Consider the following 18536-nt stretch of genomic DNA (forward strand, 5'->3'; position numbering starts at 1 on the left):
AGGGGTTGGTAGGTCCGGTGGGGCCTGCCATTGTCCCCTCTGGGATGTCACACCCGGGTGGCCGGGTCCCTTCCCCTGACTGGCTCTCCCGTTTTGGGCAGCGTTGTGCCTCGGCTGCAGTGTTAATCCTGCAGCCTTGAGTGCCAAACAGATTATAGCAGCAGGGCTCAAATAAAGTTTAAAAAAAAAAAAAGAGCACACCTCGTGTAGAGAGCTGCAGGAGCTGCACTCCGGTGTTTCCGGAGTTGTTCAGCCAGTCTGGGAGAGCTGAGCCAGTATTTAAGCGCCAGTGAGTGTTTTTCTTTTTCTTTTCGCCGGTTTGTTGTAATCAGCTGTTTCTGAGGCACGAGTTTGTCGGGGAAGTTGCTTCGTTGCCGGCTGTGTGCGCGTCGGGGTGTAGACGCAGTTGGCGGTCCCTGCCAGTTTTGTGGAGAGCCCAAGGCCCTATCCCTCGCGCCACTGGTGTTAGCGGCGGAGGTTCCTTCTGCTGGATCGCAGGAGGTTTATGCGGGTCAGTTTGGCGCTTCAGCGGCGGTCCCGATTTTGGCGGGAACCGCCGCCATCTTGGATTCGGGTTCTTTGGGCGCTGAGACAGTCGTGGGGCTGCAGTCTCTCCCGATTTCGAGCCACTCTGGGGGGGAGGCCTCGGGCAGTATGGGGTTCCCTCTGGAGTTTGTTTGGAGTTTGTTTCAGGCTTGGAAGGTGGGCCCGTCGTGTGCGGAGTTCCTTAGTCACGGGACGGGTGGGGGGCTACCGCTAAAAGACCACAGGTGGAGTGGTCTGACGATGTAGAGGTTTTTTCTCCTCCGGACTCTGAGGGCGATTTTAGCCCCCTGGAGGAGGAGGAGTGGTCGGTTGCAGGTCAGGATGCGGATCTGGCTTTGCCTGGGGAAGACACTTCGGTTGTTCGGATTTTTCACCGGGATGAATTGTCTGAACTTATTGATCAGGTGTCGGCCACTTTAAAATTTGATCCTGCGGCAGTTCCCCTAGGGGATGGGAAGCAGGTGGATCCGTTGGTTAAGGGGATCAGGCGGGTCTCTTGCTCTTTTCCTATGAATGCGGACTTGAGAGACATGATCACGCAGGAGTGACATTCGCCGGAGGCTCAATGTAAAGTGGCTCGGGCTATGACCAAGCTCTATCCTCTTCCTCAGGAGGATAGAGATTCCCTCAAGCCCCCGACGGTAGATGCCGTGGTGACGGCAGTGACTAAGGCTACTGCTATTCCAGTGGATGGGGGGGCCGCGTTGCGGGACCCTCAGGATAGGAAATTGGAGACCTTCCTAAAGCGGAGTTTTGATCTGTCTGCTTTGGCGTTGCAAGTGTCTGTTTGTGGAGGTCTGGTGGCTCGGGCATGTTTTCGCTGGGCTGAGAGGCTCCTGGATAGCCCGTAGGCTGATAGGGCTTCTCTTGTTCAAGATTTGGCCAAGTTGGAGATGGGGTCGTCTTTCTTGGCAGATGTGCTGTACAATTTGTTGAGGGCATCTGCAAAGAACATGACCTTTGCGGAGGCAGCTCGGCGGGCCCTGTGGTTGCAGGGCTGAGTGGCCGATGCCGCCTCCAAGGCTAAACTTTGTTCCCTTCCTTTTAAAGGCTCTTTGCTTTTCGGGGAGGAATTGGATAAGTTGATGAAGGGTCTTGGTGATGCTAAGGCCCCTCGGCTTCCTGAGCTTCGTCCCAAGGTGTTTAAGGGGGCTGCGGTGCGCGGGCGGTTTCAGGAGGCTCGGCGGTATCGGCCCGGTAGGTCTTCTGACTACATAGTTTGTTACCTTTAGATTGTAAGCTCTCTTGAGCAGGGACTGTCCTTCCCCATGTTTTAACTTGTACAGCGCTGCGTAACCCTAGTAGCGCTATAGAAATGCTAAGTAGTAGTAGTCTTCTGGGGGGACTAGGGGTCGGTTTTTCCAGAGAACCCAGTCCTTTCGAGGTGGCCATCGCGGGGGTCAAGGCTCCTCTTCGGGAGCGTCCGGTACGTCCCGTGTGTCTCGATGGTTTGGGGACCCAGCCTCTGGTTCGCGTGGGGGCTCGCTTACGCTTGTTTTACCAGAGGTGGGTCCAGATCACGTCAGACCAGTGGGTGCTGCAGATAGTGAGAGACGGGTACGCTCTAGAATTCGACAGGCCCCTTTCCAATTTCTTTCTCGTGTCTCCCTGTCATTCAAGATGCAAGGCAAGAGCAGTGCGGGCCACTCTGTCGCATCTAATCGGTTTAGGGGCAGTAGTACCTGTCCCCATGTTAGAAAGAGGAACGGGTTGTTATTCCATTTACTTCGTGGTTCCCAAGAAAGAAGAGGGTTCCTTCCGGCCCATTTTAGACCTCAAGAAGGTCAATGCAGCCCTAAAGGTTCCCTCCTTTCGGATGGAGACGTTACGCTCAGTTATTGTAGCGGTGCAAGAAGGAGAGTTTCTGACTTCTTTACACCTGACAGAGGCTTACTTACACATCCCCATTCTAGAGGCGCACCAGCGTTTTCTTCGCTTTGTGGTCTTAGGGAGACATTTTCAGTTCTGTGTGCTTCCGTTCGGCCTGGCAACTGCGCCTCGCACCTTTTCCAAGGTGATGGTGGTGGTGGCGGCAGCGCTGCGCTTGCAGGGCATTTTGGTTCATCCGTATCTGGACGATTGGTTGATTTGGGCCAAATCAAGTTCGGAGAGCGAGGAGGCCACCGGCCGTGTGGTGACCTTCTTGCAGTCGCTGGGTTGGGTTGTCAATCTGGCAAAGAGTCACCTGGTGCCTTCCCAGTCCCTGGAGTATCTGGGAGTTCGTTTCGACACGAAGAAAGGCCGGGTGTTTTTGACAGCTCCTCGCATCTCCAAGCTGCAGGAACAGATCCATCAGCTCCGAGCACAGAGGGCGCCTTCGGCTCGGGCGTATCTTCAGGTGTTGGGTCTGATGGCAGCAACAATAGAGGTGGTTCCTTGGGCCAAGGCCCATATGAGAGAATTACAGAGAGCTTTGTTGTCTCGTTGGTTTCCTCAGTCTCAGTGCCTGGAGGAGAGTTTCCCTCTGTCCGGGGGTTGCCTGTCGCAGCCTTCGCTGGTGGCGCCACTCTCCGAATCTAGCGAAGGGCATGCCGCTGGACACTCCCAGTTGGACGGTGCTGACCACGGATGCGAGTCTGTCAGGCTGGGGGGCGCATTGCCTGGTTCAGGTAGCCCAAGGACGTTGGACGTTGGACGTTGGAGGAAGCGACTTGATCCATCAATTGCCTGGAGACTCGAGCAATTCGGTTGGCTCTTCGGTCCTTTCAGAGCCTTCTAGAAGGCAAGGCAGTCAGGGTTCTTTTCGACAATGCCACGGCCGTCGCATATGTAAATCGGCAGGGGGGAACGAAGAGCCAAGCGTTAGCTGTGGAGGCAGCGGAGTTAATGTTGTGGGCAGAAGCTCATCTTCAGGGTCTCTCGGCGGGCCACGTGGCAGGGGTGGACAACGTGAGCGCGGATTTTCTAAGCAGGCACACATTAGATCCCGGAGAGTGGTCTCTCCATCCCTCAGTGTTCAATCGGCTGGTGTTGGAGTGGGGTCGGCCGGTGCTGGATCTCATGGCATCGGCCAACAACGTTCAGGTCTCTCACTTCTTCAGTCGTCGAAGAGATCCTCGGGCCGAGGGCATCGACGCGTTAGTTCTCCCGTGGCCGACTCAACAGTTGCTCTATGTGTTTCCGCCGTGGTGCAGCGGATCGGACGCCATGCAGGTCTAGTGGTTCTGATTGCGCACAGTTGGCCTCGGCGTCCGTGGTACGGAGACCTGGTTCGGTTGTTAGTGCAGGCTCCGATTCCGTTGGGGCCCGGGGTGAGATTGGTTCAGGAGCCGATCAAGATGGCCGACCCCTCTCCATTCTCGCTTACGGCCTGGCTCTTGAGAGGCTCAGATTAAGGAAGAAAGGTTTTTCAGCCAGGGTAATTGATACGATGTTGCGTTCTCGTAAGAGGTCTACTTCTTTGGCTTATGTGCGGGTGTGGCGCATTTTCGAGAACTGGTGTCAAGAGCGGGATTATGTTCCTCTACGTGTTTCGATCGCGGAAGGTTTGGAGTTCCTGCAGGATGGTCTTGACAGGGGACTCTCGCTCTCTTCCCTGAAAGTGCAGGTTTCAGCTTTGTCTTGTTTCCGTGGAAAGATTCAGGGGATTTCCTTGGCGGCTTCGCCGGACGTGGGGCGGTTCTTGAAAGCTGTCAAGTTGCTTTGTCTGCCTCGTCATCCGACGGTTCCGCCTTGGGATTTGAATTTGGTCTTGGAGGCTCTGGTAGGCCCTCCGTTTGAACCATTGGCTTCCATCTCATGTAAAGATCTTACTTTGAAGACGGTGTTTCTAGTGGCCATTACTTCGGTGCGTAGAATTTCTGAGCTTCAGGCTTTGTCTTGTAGAGAGCCTTTTCTCTCCTTTGCTAAGGAGAAAGTGACTTTGCGGACAGTTCCTTCGTTTGTTCCTAAGGTGGTATCCTCCTTTCATGTAAATCAGGTGATTTCGTTACCAGTGTTGGGGGATAGGTCTGGTGATCTCTTTCAACGTCGTTTGGCTAAGTTGGATGTTCGACGCATTTTGCGGTCGTATTTGAGCAGAACTCAGGATTTTCGAGCGTCGGATCGTTTGTTCGTTTTGTTTGGAGGTCCCAGGAAGGGTGAAGCGGCTTCCAAGGCTACTCTGGCTAGATGGTTGAAGGAGACTATTGCCTCGGCGTATTTGTTGAAGCGTCGGGCAGTTCCCTCGGTACTAAAGGCACACTCTACTCGGGGGGGGTAGCCGCCTCTTGGGCGGAAAGTAATTTTATTCCTCCGCAGGACATTTGTAAGGCGGCGGCGTGGTCGTCCATTCATTCTTTTGTAAAGCATTATAGAATTGATGTGCAAGCAAAAGAGGATGCTCGGTTTGGAGCGGCTGTGTTTTCTTCTGCTTTTCGTGGGTCCCACCCTTAATTTGTCTACTGCTTTGGTACTTCCCAAGCGTCTTGACCGGTCTGGAGGGTTGCTGAGGAAGGTGAAATTAGGCCTTACCTGCTAATTTTCTTTCCTCTAGACCCTCCAGACCGGTCAAGAGCCCGCCCTGTCTCTTATCAGGAGTATTTTTCAGCCGTGTCGATTATCAGAAGTATTTTGAGCCGTGTTCTGCTATGACTGTTCATTTCATGTTCAGTATGGTCGGAGAACTTTCTTTGACTCTAATATTCTACAGAGTGGGACGCCTGGGCGTTTCATCTGTTTAAGCACACTGTTGGTGTTTAACTATTAGTTTTCCAGGTACAGGGGTTGTTTTAGTTTCAGAGTTACTGTTCCAGGGATTTGTTTCTCTGCATTGCTAAGTGTATACTGGAGATAGATGGCTAGGCATAGGTTATATGTACTCAGTTTGAAGTTAGTGTTCTCAGTCTCACTCTGCTGGTAGGCATGCATAACCCAAGCATCTTGACCAGTCTGAAGGGTCTAGAGGAAAGAAAATTAGCAGGTAAGGCCTAATTTCACCTTTGTTTTGTAAGAGATGATATACAAATGAAATCATTTTATGCTTGAAAAAAAACAACGTTTGGTGACAGTTGAAATATGAGAGTGGTAAGAAAAGGTGGAATGTAAACGTTATGCCTAATATTTTTAGCGTGGATTGGAATAAAATTGTGGATCCAGCAAAGTTAATGGCAAGATTTAGGTGGGAAGCAAAGTTCTACTGAGATGAAGAGTCCATGTTTTCTCAGGATTCAGTTTGTTTTACAGAGGAAAGCCAATTAGCTATTGTGAAGAGACTGTCGTTTAATGTATCTATGAATAAGGAATCTGGGTTATCCAAAGGTTTTGTGATTTGGATGTTGTCTGCACAGATGTATACAGTTAAGCCTAAAGGTTGGACAATGGTAAGAAGCGGAGCCAAATAGTTTAATAGTTTAAAATACCACCCATTTTGTCAAAAACAAGTCAGAGTGGTGTACAATAAAATAAACTGAAGAAAAAGAATGCCATTTAAAATAGGATATCACTTTCTCACAAGGCCATTCAGTACTAACACATTTCCAAACATACAAGATTCACAGAAGTACACAGACTGTCCTCTGAATGCAATTAGGTTCCCGACCCTAGAAATTTAGAAAAAAAATAGGTTTTCAACTTGACCTTAAATTGTTTATACTACTGTTCCTCCTGAATCTCCAATGGCAATTGATTCACAAAAATGGGGCATACCAGAAAAATCCACTAGCCCTTGTAGAAGACAGGCGACCTTGGGCCTGAGGCAGGAGAGCAAGTAATGCTGCATCCCTAGACCTCAGAGCCCTGGAAGGGAGCATAAGGCTGGAGCCTTATATTAAATAGAGTGGGAGCTCTGAGGGACTCCACAAGTTAATTTATGAGACTTGGAGAAAGAGTTGTTTCAGTGGACGTAGTAAGATCTATTGTGAAAATAATCCTGAAACCAGTGGAAGACAGTAACGGTTATACCAAGATCAGAGAGGCACTGAAGGAGAATGGAATGATCAATCAAGTCAAAGGCACCAGAGAGATCCAGTGATAGGATAGCAACAATTTTATTACAGTCTAAATGGTGAAAGAATGGTGGTAGTTAGTTCAAGAAGGTTTGTTTCTGTACTGTGGGAAATCCTGAAGCCTGTCTGATGGGGATGTAATTCGTTAGTTTTTTTCTTTAAAAAATCAGTTAGATGTTGGAGAACTATGCATTCTATTAGTTTGGAAATAAAATGTAGTTGAGATATAGGACGTTATTAGAGAGCAGGGTAGGGCTTAATTTGGGATCTTTTTGTTTAGGGAAGATTCAAGCAGATTTCTATGTTGTGGGAATAGAACCATAGTACAAGCTTTTATGAATCATGGAGTGAAGGGGGAAAGATAGTGAAGTAGAAAATTTTTTAATATAGTAGGATGGGAGTGGGTCCCTAGGAGAGGTGGTCATCTTTATTTTATTTTTTTAAAGAATCACTCTGATATAAGCCAAAGATGGTAAATTAAAAGAAGTTAAATGACTGTTAGTAGTTGGGTCCTGGTGGTGGGGAGGGGAGAAAGGGGAGAGAAGGTGGATCATATTGACCTTATTGGAAAAGAGTATGGCAAACTCTGAAGCGGTAGGTAAGTTAGAAGGATTATGTGAAGTGTTAGATGGAGAGATTAGTGACCTCAGAGGTTTGTATTCCTGCTCTGGGCTGTTAGCCCTTTTTTCAGGGATTTTGTGTTGGTGGCTGCCTCTTGCTCTTCTGAGAACAAGAAGAGCCAGTGTTTGCATCTTGCGTTTCCTGTAGACACTCCTTGTAACCTTGGGCAGTTCATTTTCACTCTTCATTATCTCAAGTACAAACTTAGTTTGTAAGCCCCCAAGACATAGACCTACTAAATCTACATTTGTAACTTGATTTGAGCTTAAATTTGAAAAGATGAATAAATTCAAATGCTCATAGTTCAAATCTATACGAATCTGGGAGTAGAGTAGACAGCAAGGGAGACGCTTATTCCATGTATAAGACTTTATTGGAAAACACCAAATGACTTGACACAGCTACTGTGTTTCGGCGCTAGTGCACCTTCTTCAGGAGTGTATGATATATAAATTGCCAATATAATCATATAGAACATAATGGCATGGAACTGATAAAAACAATGATGAATATGAATTAAATGGACCAAAAATACAGAGAATAGCATTGTAGAACGCAACATATAGCAGTAAAAAAAAAAAAAAACAGTTCTGTCTACAACTGAAAATTATCTCATAATATATATACAGAGTTGTGGACAAACCCAAAAGTGTGCTATAGAAAAAAATGGACTCCCATGGCACTCTGCTACAGAGCCCTTTATCAGGTACATGTTTGCAGTTCCTTCGCTTTCGGTCTCTTGTTAATTTTTCACTACTTGCAGGTTCCGTGCATGTTAGGTAATACTAAACTAGGGATGCAGACTGTTGGCAGATTATATTGCTGATTTAAAGGTTCTGCCACCCACTAGCCTTTCTTAATTAAAACCACTATCTCCCAGGAATTTACAGTCTCATGTGGAAGACTAGGGAGGTCTGTAGGCTCCTTCTTGACTTTGAACCATAAAGCGTGTACCTAGTGTGCGTGTGCATTAATCCTTCACTGGGAAGCCCTGTTATCTCTATTCTTGTCAGTTGTGGTGCTGCCCCTCCTACTCCCCTTCAAGGTTTTGGATGGTTGTAGTGCCCAATAACTCCTCCACATTAAACTATTTACACAAGCCTCCTCCCGTAATATTTAGGGGTCAGTTTTCAAAAGGTTGCCGAAATTTAGGCACTAGAATATGTGCCAAGCACAAATTCCATAACAGCAGTTGGTGTGCAGCTCCTGTTTATAGAATACTAGTGTAAATCTCATTTACTCATCTAATTTTAGATATGAGCGCTTATGCCATCTCAGTGGCTGGCATAAATGCTTTTGCCTTACTTTTAGGCAGTTAGGTATGTAAATGATAGTATTGTACACCGCATGGCTGTTCCACTAACCTGTGACCTGTCTGCCTGACATGACCCCCCCCCCCCCCCCCCCCCCTTGAAGTTGCGCACTCTGGAATTTGAGCACACAACTCATAGAATAGCATTAAGGGGTCCTTTTACTAAGGTGTGCTGAAAAATGTCCTGCGGTAGTGTAGGTGCGGGTTTTGGGTGTGCACAGATCCATTTTTCGGCGCGCCTGTAAAAAATGCCTTTTTAAAAATTTTGCCAAAAATGGATGTGTGGCAAAATAATTGGTGCACGTTCGTTTTCGGTCTGAGACCTTACCACCAGCCATCGACTTAGCGGTAAGGTCTCTTGCATTAACTGTGCGGTAATCACCTACGCGCGTCAATTCGGAGTTACTGCCCAATTTTTACGGCGCGCCAGAAAATTATATTTTCTGGCACGCGTAGTAACTCCAAACTGACGTGTGTTGGGTGCATGTAGGCGCCTAAGCGGCTTACTAAAATGGCCCCTTAACTGCTAATTGGTGCCAGCATCAATTAAGGCCAATTGTAGTCAATAATTAACTCCAATTAAAAACCAATTTTTGAGTTAAGTTAGCACACAACTGACCTTGGTCTATAACTTTTATGTGCACATTTGCATGCTACTTGGAAATTCAGGGACAATCTATTCAATTAGAGAAAATGTGACATTGGCAACTATGCTGATTACTGTGATGAGGATAATTTTGTAAGGAAGCTCCTATGTTTATGTGCTAAAATCACATAAATGGTGGCACAGTCATTTAAATGTGTATGTGGTCACATATGTGCGTAAATGGGTTCTCTTCCTTTGGACATGATTTTATAGTTTTGCATATAGAATTGATGGCACATACTTTGCTGATGGATGAGTAGCACGCAATTATGTGCACAGTTGAAATCTTATTTACATGTGTTCTTTAGAAGTCTAGGCAGAGGATTACGAGATTGCTGCATTAATTCTAGTACCCTTATGGAGGCCAATATACATAGCATTGAAAATTCTGCACCTAATGAGTTGGTACATTCCTTCTGTATACATGTTGATGTATGCTTGTCAAAAGTTCCATGTACCCATTTGTAAAGGGTGACACAGACCCAAAAGTCCAAAAGAAATGCTTTAACATTCAAACCTTAGATGCAGCATTAATCCTAAGCATTGGGAAAGTCAACTCAAGATGGGATTACAGTATATACTTGTCAATCTCTTGTATAAGTCAAGAGCAGTTTTAGGACTGAAAATGGGTAGAAATGCTGTGACCAGTGTATGTCAAGACTGGGTCCTACATTGCTTCCTCTCTCTTCCTCGAGCAAAATACCTGATGATAGTACTGCACAATCTGTTTGGTGTCTAGAATCCAACTGCACTCTCCTAGGCCCGTTATTTGTGTTCCAGGCTGCATCTTCACAACCAGTCTGTATATAGTTTCAAGTTGATTAGTTTCATAGGCTTTGCCGTTACAAGTCCTTATTTTCCTAGTATTGTTGTTTTTGGTAAGCCTGGTAGCTAGGGATTCCCAGTTTGAGATGATATGACCTGTTTGTTCTCAGATACAGCGGTGTTCTCCAAGTACAGCAGGCCAGTCATTCTTACAAACCCATCCTCTCCTTTGAATCGTCTTCCCTAGCTATGTTATTAGACTGCTGGATCCATGCTCACATATCAGACAGGAAGGCACCCACACATGTGCGGTACAATGCTGCCAAAGACCTCTTAAAGAGATAGCACACCAGGCAGTGTCCATACCAGGCTTTGTCAGATGATGTCACCCAGTTGTGAGAATGATTGACCTACTTATTGGCCTATTAATTCTGGAGAACACCTGCTACAGGTAAGTAACTGCTCTTTCTTTGATGTGAGACCCATGTATAAAGGGAAACTGAAAAGTTACTGCATATTATCAGGTTGAGAGTGGCTTGCAATTGTGTCATTCAAGGTCCCTGGGACTCTACATAATTACTAGGAGGTTTGTGGAAAAAAAAATGTTGTTATGCTTAATTACTTTGGTGCGGAACTTGTTGATATAGTTGAATATTTCTAGATATTACAGTAAGATGAGAAGTTGCTGGATTTGGATTCTTCTCAGCTGCCAGAACTATGTCAGCTTTGTAGTGCAGAGAAATTGGTATTCCAGTATCAGAAGGCTCTAATTTAAGAATTGTCTGCCTCTTACCACCTATTTGGGTAACTGGGTAACCAAAGTGTATAACCAAAATAGAAAGCCTTTTCTAACTTTTTCAATATTAAATTGACAAGCTCTCCCCCATATTCCCCACCTGAGCCACTTTGGTATCTAAATGCTTCTTAACCCCTATCACTTCCATTCTCCAGGCCTTGAACCAACTGTTTGAGAAAATCATGGCTCTGGACATCGATGAACGTCATCTCCTGCGTCTTGGACATGGAGAGGAAGAGCTAGAGACGGAGAAGGATTTCAGTAGGTAAGAAGGGTTGGAAAGGGTGAAAGTTCTGGTAGAGAGCAGCTGTACTATTTGAATATTGCTAGCACTGTGCTACACATCATTATACCCTTATGAAGTTATTTTCTCAATAGTGAACTGCAACATTTGTTAATAAGCTTGTTTTAGGGATTACTTTGGATACCCATGTCCCTTTTTCTGCTTTGATGCAGAAAAGAAACTCAGGAAAACAGTGCGTATACTAGGTTGGTGATTCTCCATCAATTGAAACTTTGGAGTTCCAGAATATCACATTTGATGACAGGTGTACCCAGAGCAGGGTCAGAAACATTCATCTCATCTGTTTTCTAGGTCTGGTCGTTTTAGAAGATTGGGAGAACTTAAAGGAGTTCTTCTAAACTTTTTTCCAGCTCCGAGTAATAGTTGTGCTCAAGTTCCATAAGGTGTTGCAACTCACTTAAGAAGTACAACAAGCAGACAGTTATTTCAATTAGTGAAAAGTATAGAATAGAGAAAAATGTGAGGACTCTTATCCTCAGGTGCCAGAAAACCTCAAGAGGATTATGGATTTTTAACCCAGATCCTCAGATTTTCCCCACCTTGAACTTATGTGATGAACTTCTGGCTATTCAGAAATTCAGGGCAGAGTGGAGGAGTGGACTTTGGTCCTGGGGTACTGAGGAACTGAGTTCAATTCCCGGCACAGGCAGCTCCTTGTGACTCTGGGCAAGTCACTTAACCCTCCATTGCCCCATGTAAGCCGCATTGAGCCTGCCATGAGTGGGAAAGCGCGGGGTAATGTAACAAAAAATAAAAAGTGTGTTCTTGATATTTAGGGTTTTAGCAATGTTCAGTTTGATATCACAGTCCTGATACTTGCTTAGAAATTCTTAATGCCCTTGTGAAATATACTGCCTGTTTGTTTCAAATGTTTGTCAGTGGTGGCAAAGTGTGTTCTCACCTGATGTTTAAAAAAGGAGCCAGCCCCTTACTAAGATGAAATGGTTGGCAAAAGTATAGGATATTTTTAATACAGAAAAATTAACCGGGGGACGTATATAAATGCCTTGATTTCTTAAAATTAGGGACATTTAATTTTTATGAGATCCTTACAGGATGTGTTTTCCTGGAACTTGTTATAGTACATTTTGCTTATTGGACTAGATGTGATTGGTGAGGCCTGGCCTTGTGGTGTAGGTGGAGGGAGGAGAAGGGATGGGTCCAGGTAAGGATTTTTGTTGCTTGTTATTTTAGTGAAGGTTATCTTATGCTTTATAAATGTCTGCGCTTGATCATTGAGCATCTGTTTTATTTCCTTGGATGTCTCTACACCAACTGAAGCTAATCATGACTAAAACTGAACTTCTTATTTTTCCCCCTAAACCCACCTCCCCTCTTCCCCCATTCTCTATCTCTGTTAATGGCTCTCACATCCTCCCTGTCTCCTCGGCTCGTAATCTTGGTGTCATCTTTGATTCCTCTCTCTCCTTCTCTGCACATATTCAACAGATCGTCAAAACCTGTCGTTTCTTTATCTACAACATTAGCAAAATTCGTCCCTTCCTTTCTGAATACGCTACCAGAACCCTTATCCACACCCTTGTTACCTCTCGCTTGGATTATTGCAATTTACTTCTCACTGATCTTCCGCTCAGCCATCTCTCTCCTCTCCAGTCTGTCCAAAATTATGCAGCACGGCTTATTTTACGCCAAAATCGTTATACCCACACTAGCCCACTCCTCAAGTCACTTCACTGGCTCCCTGTCCGCTTCCATATACAGTTCAAACTTCTGTTACTGACCTTTAAATGCATCCATTCTGCAGCCCCCCATTACCTCTCCACTCTCATCTCTCCCTACATTCCTCCCCGTGACCTCCGCTCACTGGACAAATCTCTCTTGTCGTCCCCCTTCTCCTCCACTGCTAACTCCAGGCTTCGTTCCTTTTCTCTCTCAGCACCTTATGCCTGGAATAGACTTCCTGAGCCTGTACGTCTAGCTCCATCTCTACCTGTTTTCAAATCTATGCTGAAAACCCACCTTTTCACTGCTGCTTTTGGATCCTAGCCACTACTCATTTGCCCTCCCACTTGTTCTTTCTCACCCAGTTATTTCACTCGCCCTTAATTGTCTTGTCTGTCTGTGTTATTTTAGTTTGTAAGCTCTATTGAGCAGGGACTGTCTCTCTCTGTGTCAGGTGTTCAGCGCTGTGTGCGTCTGGTAGCGCTATACAAATGCTAATAATAATTTCCTTGCAAAAGCAATACTTTTGAAATATGAAAATGTTAGATTACATAAGCTGAAATTCTTTAACCATTTGTAGTTGGTGTTTTAGGAGAGTATATTGGCATGACTTGTCCAATTTATGTAATAAGTATTTTGTGTTCTGTTATGCATTTTCTTTCCTGGCTATGAGTGTGTCTTGTGGTTTCATATGACTACTGTTAAGCAACAGGCACCAGATTGAAAATGCTCAGAGAAAATAAAATCCAGAATTAAAAGTAAACCAGGCTGTATATCTTGTTTCCATTGTGTGTTCTCTGCAGGTATGGACGAGTTAACTATGTACTGGCTCTAAGACTGGAGTTGCTGCGGGAGGTAGGACGATTGCAGGAGAGTCTGGGAGTCCCTGGAGATGTGTCATATACGTGTGAAACTGCTGGCCATTTCTTTCTATACCAGGTAAAAGGAAGGGATTGATTGTTCTACTTGAAACTATGTTCATTTTGTTTTGATGCTAGCCAGCCAAGGACCCAGAATCTGGGAAAAGGGTTATGACTGATCCAAGCAGAAATAGAAAAGTTACAGAAAAGAGCAACCAAAATGACAGAAACATAGAAAATGATGGCAGGTAAAGACTATGGGGGTAATTCTATAACTAAGTGTGCCAGGTAGGAGCCTGTTCTATAAAGGAATATAGGTGCCTACTTTCCTTTAGCAAATAAGCACACTTTTAACTTAGGCGCAATCACTTAGGCTGGCGTAAATGCATACGACTAAATTCCAGTGATATGCTTGAAAATGCATATCACCGTTCATGTTCCATCCATACTTTGGTTTTCTGTCACCTACCTATCAGATATGTGCTATGTAAGATATGCACATATTTACAGAACAGTGATTAGGTGGAATTTTGCCACTTACTTGCATATATACCCATTTATGCACATATACGCTATTATTTTAGTGATATACATGCATAATCAGCTTGTAACTATTAGCATATAATTTATAGTATTTCCTCTGGCCTATCCAGTCTGCCCCTTTACACTAACAGTTAAGCTGTACAGTTTCTTCCTTTTTGTCATAGATCCTCTATGCTTGCCCCGTGCTTTCTTGGATTCAGATACTATCCTCATCAGACCAAGGACTAATATCTGCAGCACACCATTGTTGTGCCCCTATCACAAGAATGAACTCCATTTATCAGTAATTTTATTTGCCTCCTACTCAACCAATTTCTAACACAGTCTCTTGATGTAATTCAGACTACACCTTTGGCCTAGCATCAGCACCATGAGATCAACAAAATATTTAGCTGTGGTAACTGCACTTACTCAAACTTGTGTTTCCTTATCTGAATCATTGGCTAGCCATGAGTATATCTCAAGAAGGTGCCACAAAATCAACAAACAAAACCATCTTAGGGTTGGACTACTACTATTACTACTTAACTTTTCTAAAGCGCTACTAGGGTTACGCAGCGCTGATTGTGACTGAATAGATAGGGATGGGCTGGAGTATAAATTTTAAGGGCTTCAACGTTAGCACAAAAAGAGTGTTGGGCAGACTTCTATGGTCTGTGCCCTGAGAATGGCAAGGACAAATCAAACTCGGGTATACATATAAAGTATCACATACCATGTAAAATTGTTGGACAGACTGGATGGACTGTACAGGTCTTTATGTGCCGTCATTTACTATGCTACAGTCATCTATTGGAATTGTCATTTGCTTGGTCACTGCTGTGAAGAAGCATCCACTTTTGGAAGCTTGAGCTTCTCCTTTTCATCTAGAAAGGAAGAGTAGAGCTTCCCCATAGCTCTCCTAGCCCATAAGCCAGATTCCGGAGTTCCCACCCCGCAAAATGAGCGATTGAATGACCTGATGAAACAGAAAGGCTGTTGAAGGTTTGCAGATGCCGTTTAACATCAGATCGTCCAAAACTCTCAATTACTGGGACATTGACCCCCCCCCCCCCCCCCCCCAAAAAAAAAAAAATTAGGCCCTAATTGATGCTATCAACCAATAATTGGCAGTAATAACTGCAAGAGGGCAAGCACCTGGGAGAGGGGAGGGGCATGGGCAAGTCAGGGGTATGCCTTAACACGTGCTTAGAATGCTGTCAGTGCACAGAACTGCAGCATTTAGTCATGGTTATTTACACCAGCCATTGACATAAACAGCTGAGCCTAAATATTGCCTGTAAAAGCTGACTTAAACAAGTAATCTATATCATCAATTATGTGCATAATTGCCAATACAGAATTTGCACTTAGTGTACAGCTTCCTAGCACTTAAATTTCAGCAACCTTTTCAGAGTTCTTCCTTGAGTGATCATGCCTAGTTGCTCCTTTTTAGAGAAGAGTTTCACCACTGAGGGATCATCATTGGCTCAAGCTAACTCTCCTTCTTCCAGGGGATCCACAAGAGACCCTGTCTAGGGTGAAAGCCAAGAACCACTGCTCTGATTTGACACTCCCAGAATCAACATCCCCTGATGCCACCAGCTTCGCCATCTTCATCAGAGGCTGTGGCTCTATGGGAGGGATGCCACTGTGGGCCAATGGGACTTCCATAGGAGGAGGGCCTTAGGGAGAAACAGGACAAACTTTGGAGGAAAATCCCCCCAGGCTCCTGCTGGGTCTTTCACATCGAACCCCAGTCCCCAACGAGAGAATACTCCCCAATAGTCTCCTGCTGTGTCAGCACAGAAGGACACACCATGCCCTGCTTATACTGCTACTCTCCCTTGGCTGAACAGTGCAGAGAGGGATTGAGCACAGGTGTTCTCCCTTGGAAAACATGACCACATATTGCATTTAAATGTATGGTAATGAAGGCCATTAAGTATTCCATTCAATGCAGAGAAAGAAACAGTGGCTTTTTGACAGACACACAGCGTAAAACATTTTTCACCAGGTCTGGAGCAGCATAGAAGGTTTAGTGAAGAGGATTTAATGCCAGTTTTTAAGATTTAGCTGCCAGTTTTGTCATCTTCTGCATACTGAAAGAACTTCACACAAGTTGAAAAGACTGGTGAGAGGTAGCAGGTCATGTTCGCACGTCTGAATAAAAATGAGTATCAGCACACATCCAGTACCTGTTCTGTGCATAAACAGTCTTGCAAAGATTCTGTGTGGAAGAAATTTTTCAAGGCTGATTTTTTTTTTTTTACACAGAAGACAAGCACCAATGTATGTTGGCACTTTTGTCTTTATTTGGACATGTGCACATAGTCACACTTAGTTCATAATCTGTGTGCATAAAATTTGTATACACTTAGCTTTCTGCAAGGCGTGATATTATGTTACCAGTAGAAAAGACAGCCGCATGGCTTTCTGTATTGGCCCTATAGTCATCTATAATAACTTTCACCTCTATAAAATTGATAGTTTTAGAGAATAAATACAGAAGATTAAGAGTTTTCCTTTTAGGTAATAAGTTTAGGAATGCAGAGCCTGTTATCTCTAGATAGTTGAGAGGATTGGAAAAGTTGCACAGATTTTCATGTTTAGATTTTAAGAATAATAACTTTTCACAAACATTTTGCATAAATTAATTTAGAGTAAGAAAGATTCATGCTAATTAGAAAAGACATCTGTAGTTATCTTTATTTCCTTCATGACAGGTTATGTCTCGTTGGGAGGAGTACCTCAGCAAAGTGAAGACCAAAGGCAACAAGCCAGCTGACGTTGAAGATATCACTAAGTCCTTTCCTTTCCATCAGTACTTTGCCAATGCCCCTCAGCCTATCTTCAAAGGCACATCATACAAAGAAGACATGGAAATTGCTGAAGGATGTTTCAGGCATATTAAGAAGATCTTTACTCAGCTGGAGGTAAGGTTTCATGCCTAGTAATTTCTGAAAATCTCACCACTGTCCCAAAGATATATAATTTAACAGTGTCTTATTTTTTGGACTATCAAATGGGAAATTGAATCTTATTTATGGTATAGTCCCCATGTCTGGATCTAAGAGGAGGGACAAACGGGTATTTTCTTTTGTAAATTAGTTGGCCCACTAGCAGTAGCAGCTCTGAAGGTAGCTGTAATTTTTCTGCTTGGAATTTCTGGGTAGAGTTTTCCAGTGAGTTGGTGAATTTCTGTCTAATAGACATTATACTGTTAAAATGAATTTTCTGCTCCCTGGACACCACCGTGCGGAGACCCACAGGGACCCCATTATAATCGGTATTAATTATTTAACATTTAATCTTGGAGAGGCAGAGTATATTGTGGCAGTTTTTATGTATATGCGTTTGCTGGGCTACCCTGCAGAGAAGATCAGCATCTTGACCACGTACAATGGCCAGAAGCATCTCATCCGTAATGTCATAAATCAACGTTGTGGAAGTAACCCTCTCATTGGACGTCCAAACAAAGTGAGTCTATTGTAGACTTCATTTATTCTTGACCATCCATTTACTTCTCTATCCTATTACCTTCTTCAAATGTACCCCTTCACTTTTCTTATTCCCACCTTCCCACCGCGGGAGGTGGTGGAAATGAAAACGGTAACAGAATTCAAACATGCGTGGGATAAGCATAAAGGAATCCTGTGCAGAAGGATCCTCAGGAGCTTAGTCGAGATCGGGAGGCGGGGCTGGTGGTTGGGAGGCGGGGATAGTGCTGGGCAGACTTATACAGTCTGTGCCAGAGCCGGTGGTATGAGGCGGGACTGTTGGTTGGGAGGCAGGGATAGTACTGGGCAGACTTATATGGTCTGTGCCAGAGCCGGTGGTGGGAGGCAGGGATAGTGCTGAGCAGACTTATACGGTCTGTGCCAGAGCCGGTGGTGGGAGGCGGGGATAGTGCTGGGCAGACTTGTACGGTCTGTGCCAGAGCCGGTGGTGGGAGGCGGGGATAGTGCTGGGCAGACTTGTACGATCTGTGCCAGAGCTGGTGGTTGGGAGGCGGGGATAGTGCTGGGCAGACTTATACGGTCTGTGACCTGAAGAGCACAGTTACAAATCAAAGTAGGGTATACACAAAAAGTAGCACATGAGTTGTCTTGTTGGGCAGACTGGATGGACCGTGCAGGTCTTTTTCTGCTGTCATCTACTATATTACTATGTTACTATATGACCTTTATGAACTTCAGTTTCTCCTCTTTTGGAGTCAATTATTATTCATATGCTGATGATATGTTGTTGCTTGACCCAGTTTGTGATCAGCTGTCTGACACTGTTTCAAAGGTGGGTAGTTTTATGAACAAGAAAAAAACATCTAAGTTCCACTCATTGTTTTAAATTAAATGAGGATAAAACTAAGCTACTCTGGCTAGCATGTAAAGACAGCATTATACCCAAAATTCTTTTTCTTTCTAAAGATTTCTCCCTCAAAGTTGAATCAACTTCTAGTGTTTTGGGGGTTACTTTGGATCCCTCTCTCTCTTTAGAACCCGTAGAGGGGCATAATCTAACATGAACGCCCATCTCCATGGACGTCTATGTCCGAAA

At 44.7% G+C, this 18536-nt stretch overlaps 1 protein-coding gene across 1 annotated transcript in view; it reads left to right on the forward strand.

The window, feature by feature from the left end:
• Positions 1–18536, forward strand: part of AQR (aquarius intron-binding spliceosomal factor) — a 211628-nt gene that overhangs the window by 132366 nt on the left and 60726 nt on the right. The window contains exons 24-26 of the mRNA XM_030214054.1: positions 10766–10875; positions 13401–13536; positions 16706–16915. Coding sequence (XP_030069914.1) covers positions 10766–10875; positions 13401–13536; positions 16706–16915 — 456 coding nt within the window. The remainder of the gene's footprint in view (positions 1–10765; positions 10876–13400; positions 13537–16705; positions 16916–18536) is intronic.

The sequence above is a fragment of the Microcaecilia unicolor genome, chromosome 9, assembly GCF_901765095.1.
Source record: "Microcaecilia unicolor chromosome 9, aMicUni1.1, whole genome shotgun sequence".
NCBI classification, from domain to species: domain Eukaryota; kingdom Metazoa; phylum Chordata; class Amphibia; order Gymnophiona; family Siphonopidae; genus Microcaecilia; species Microcaecilia unicolor.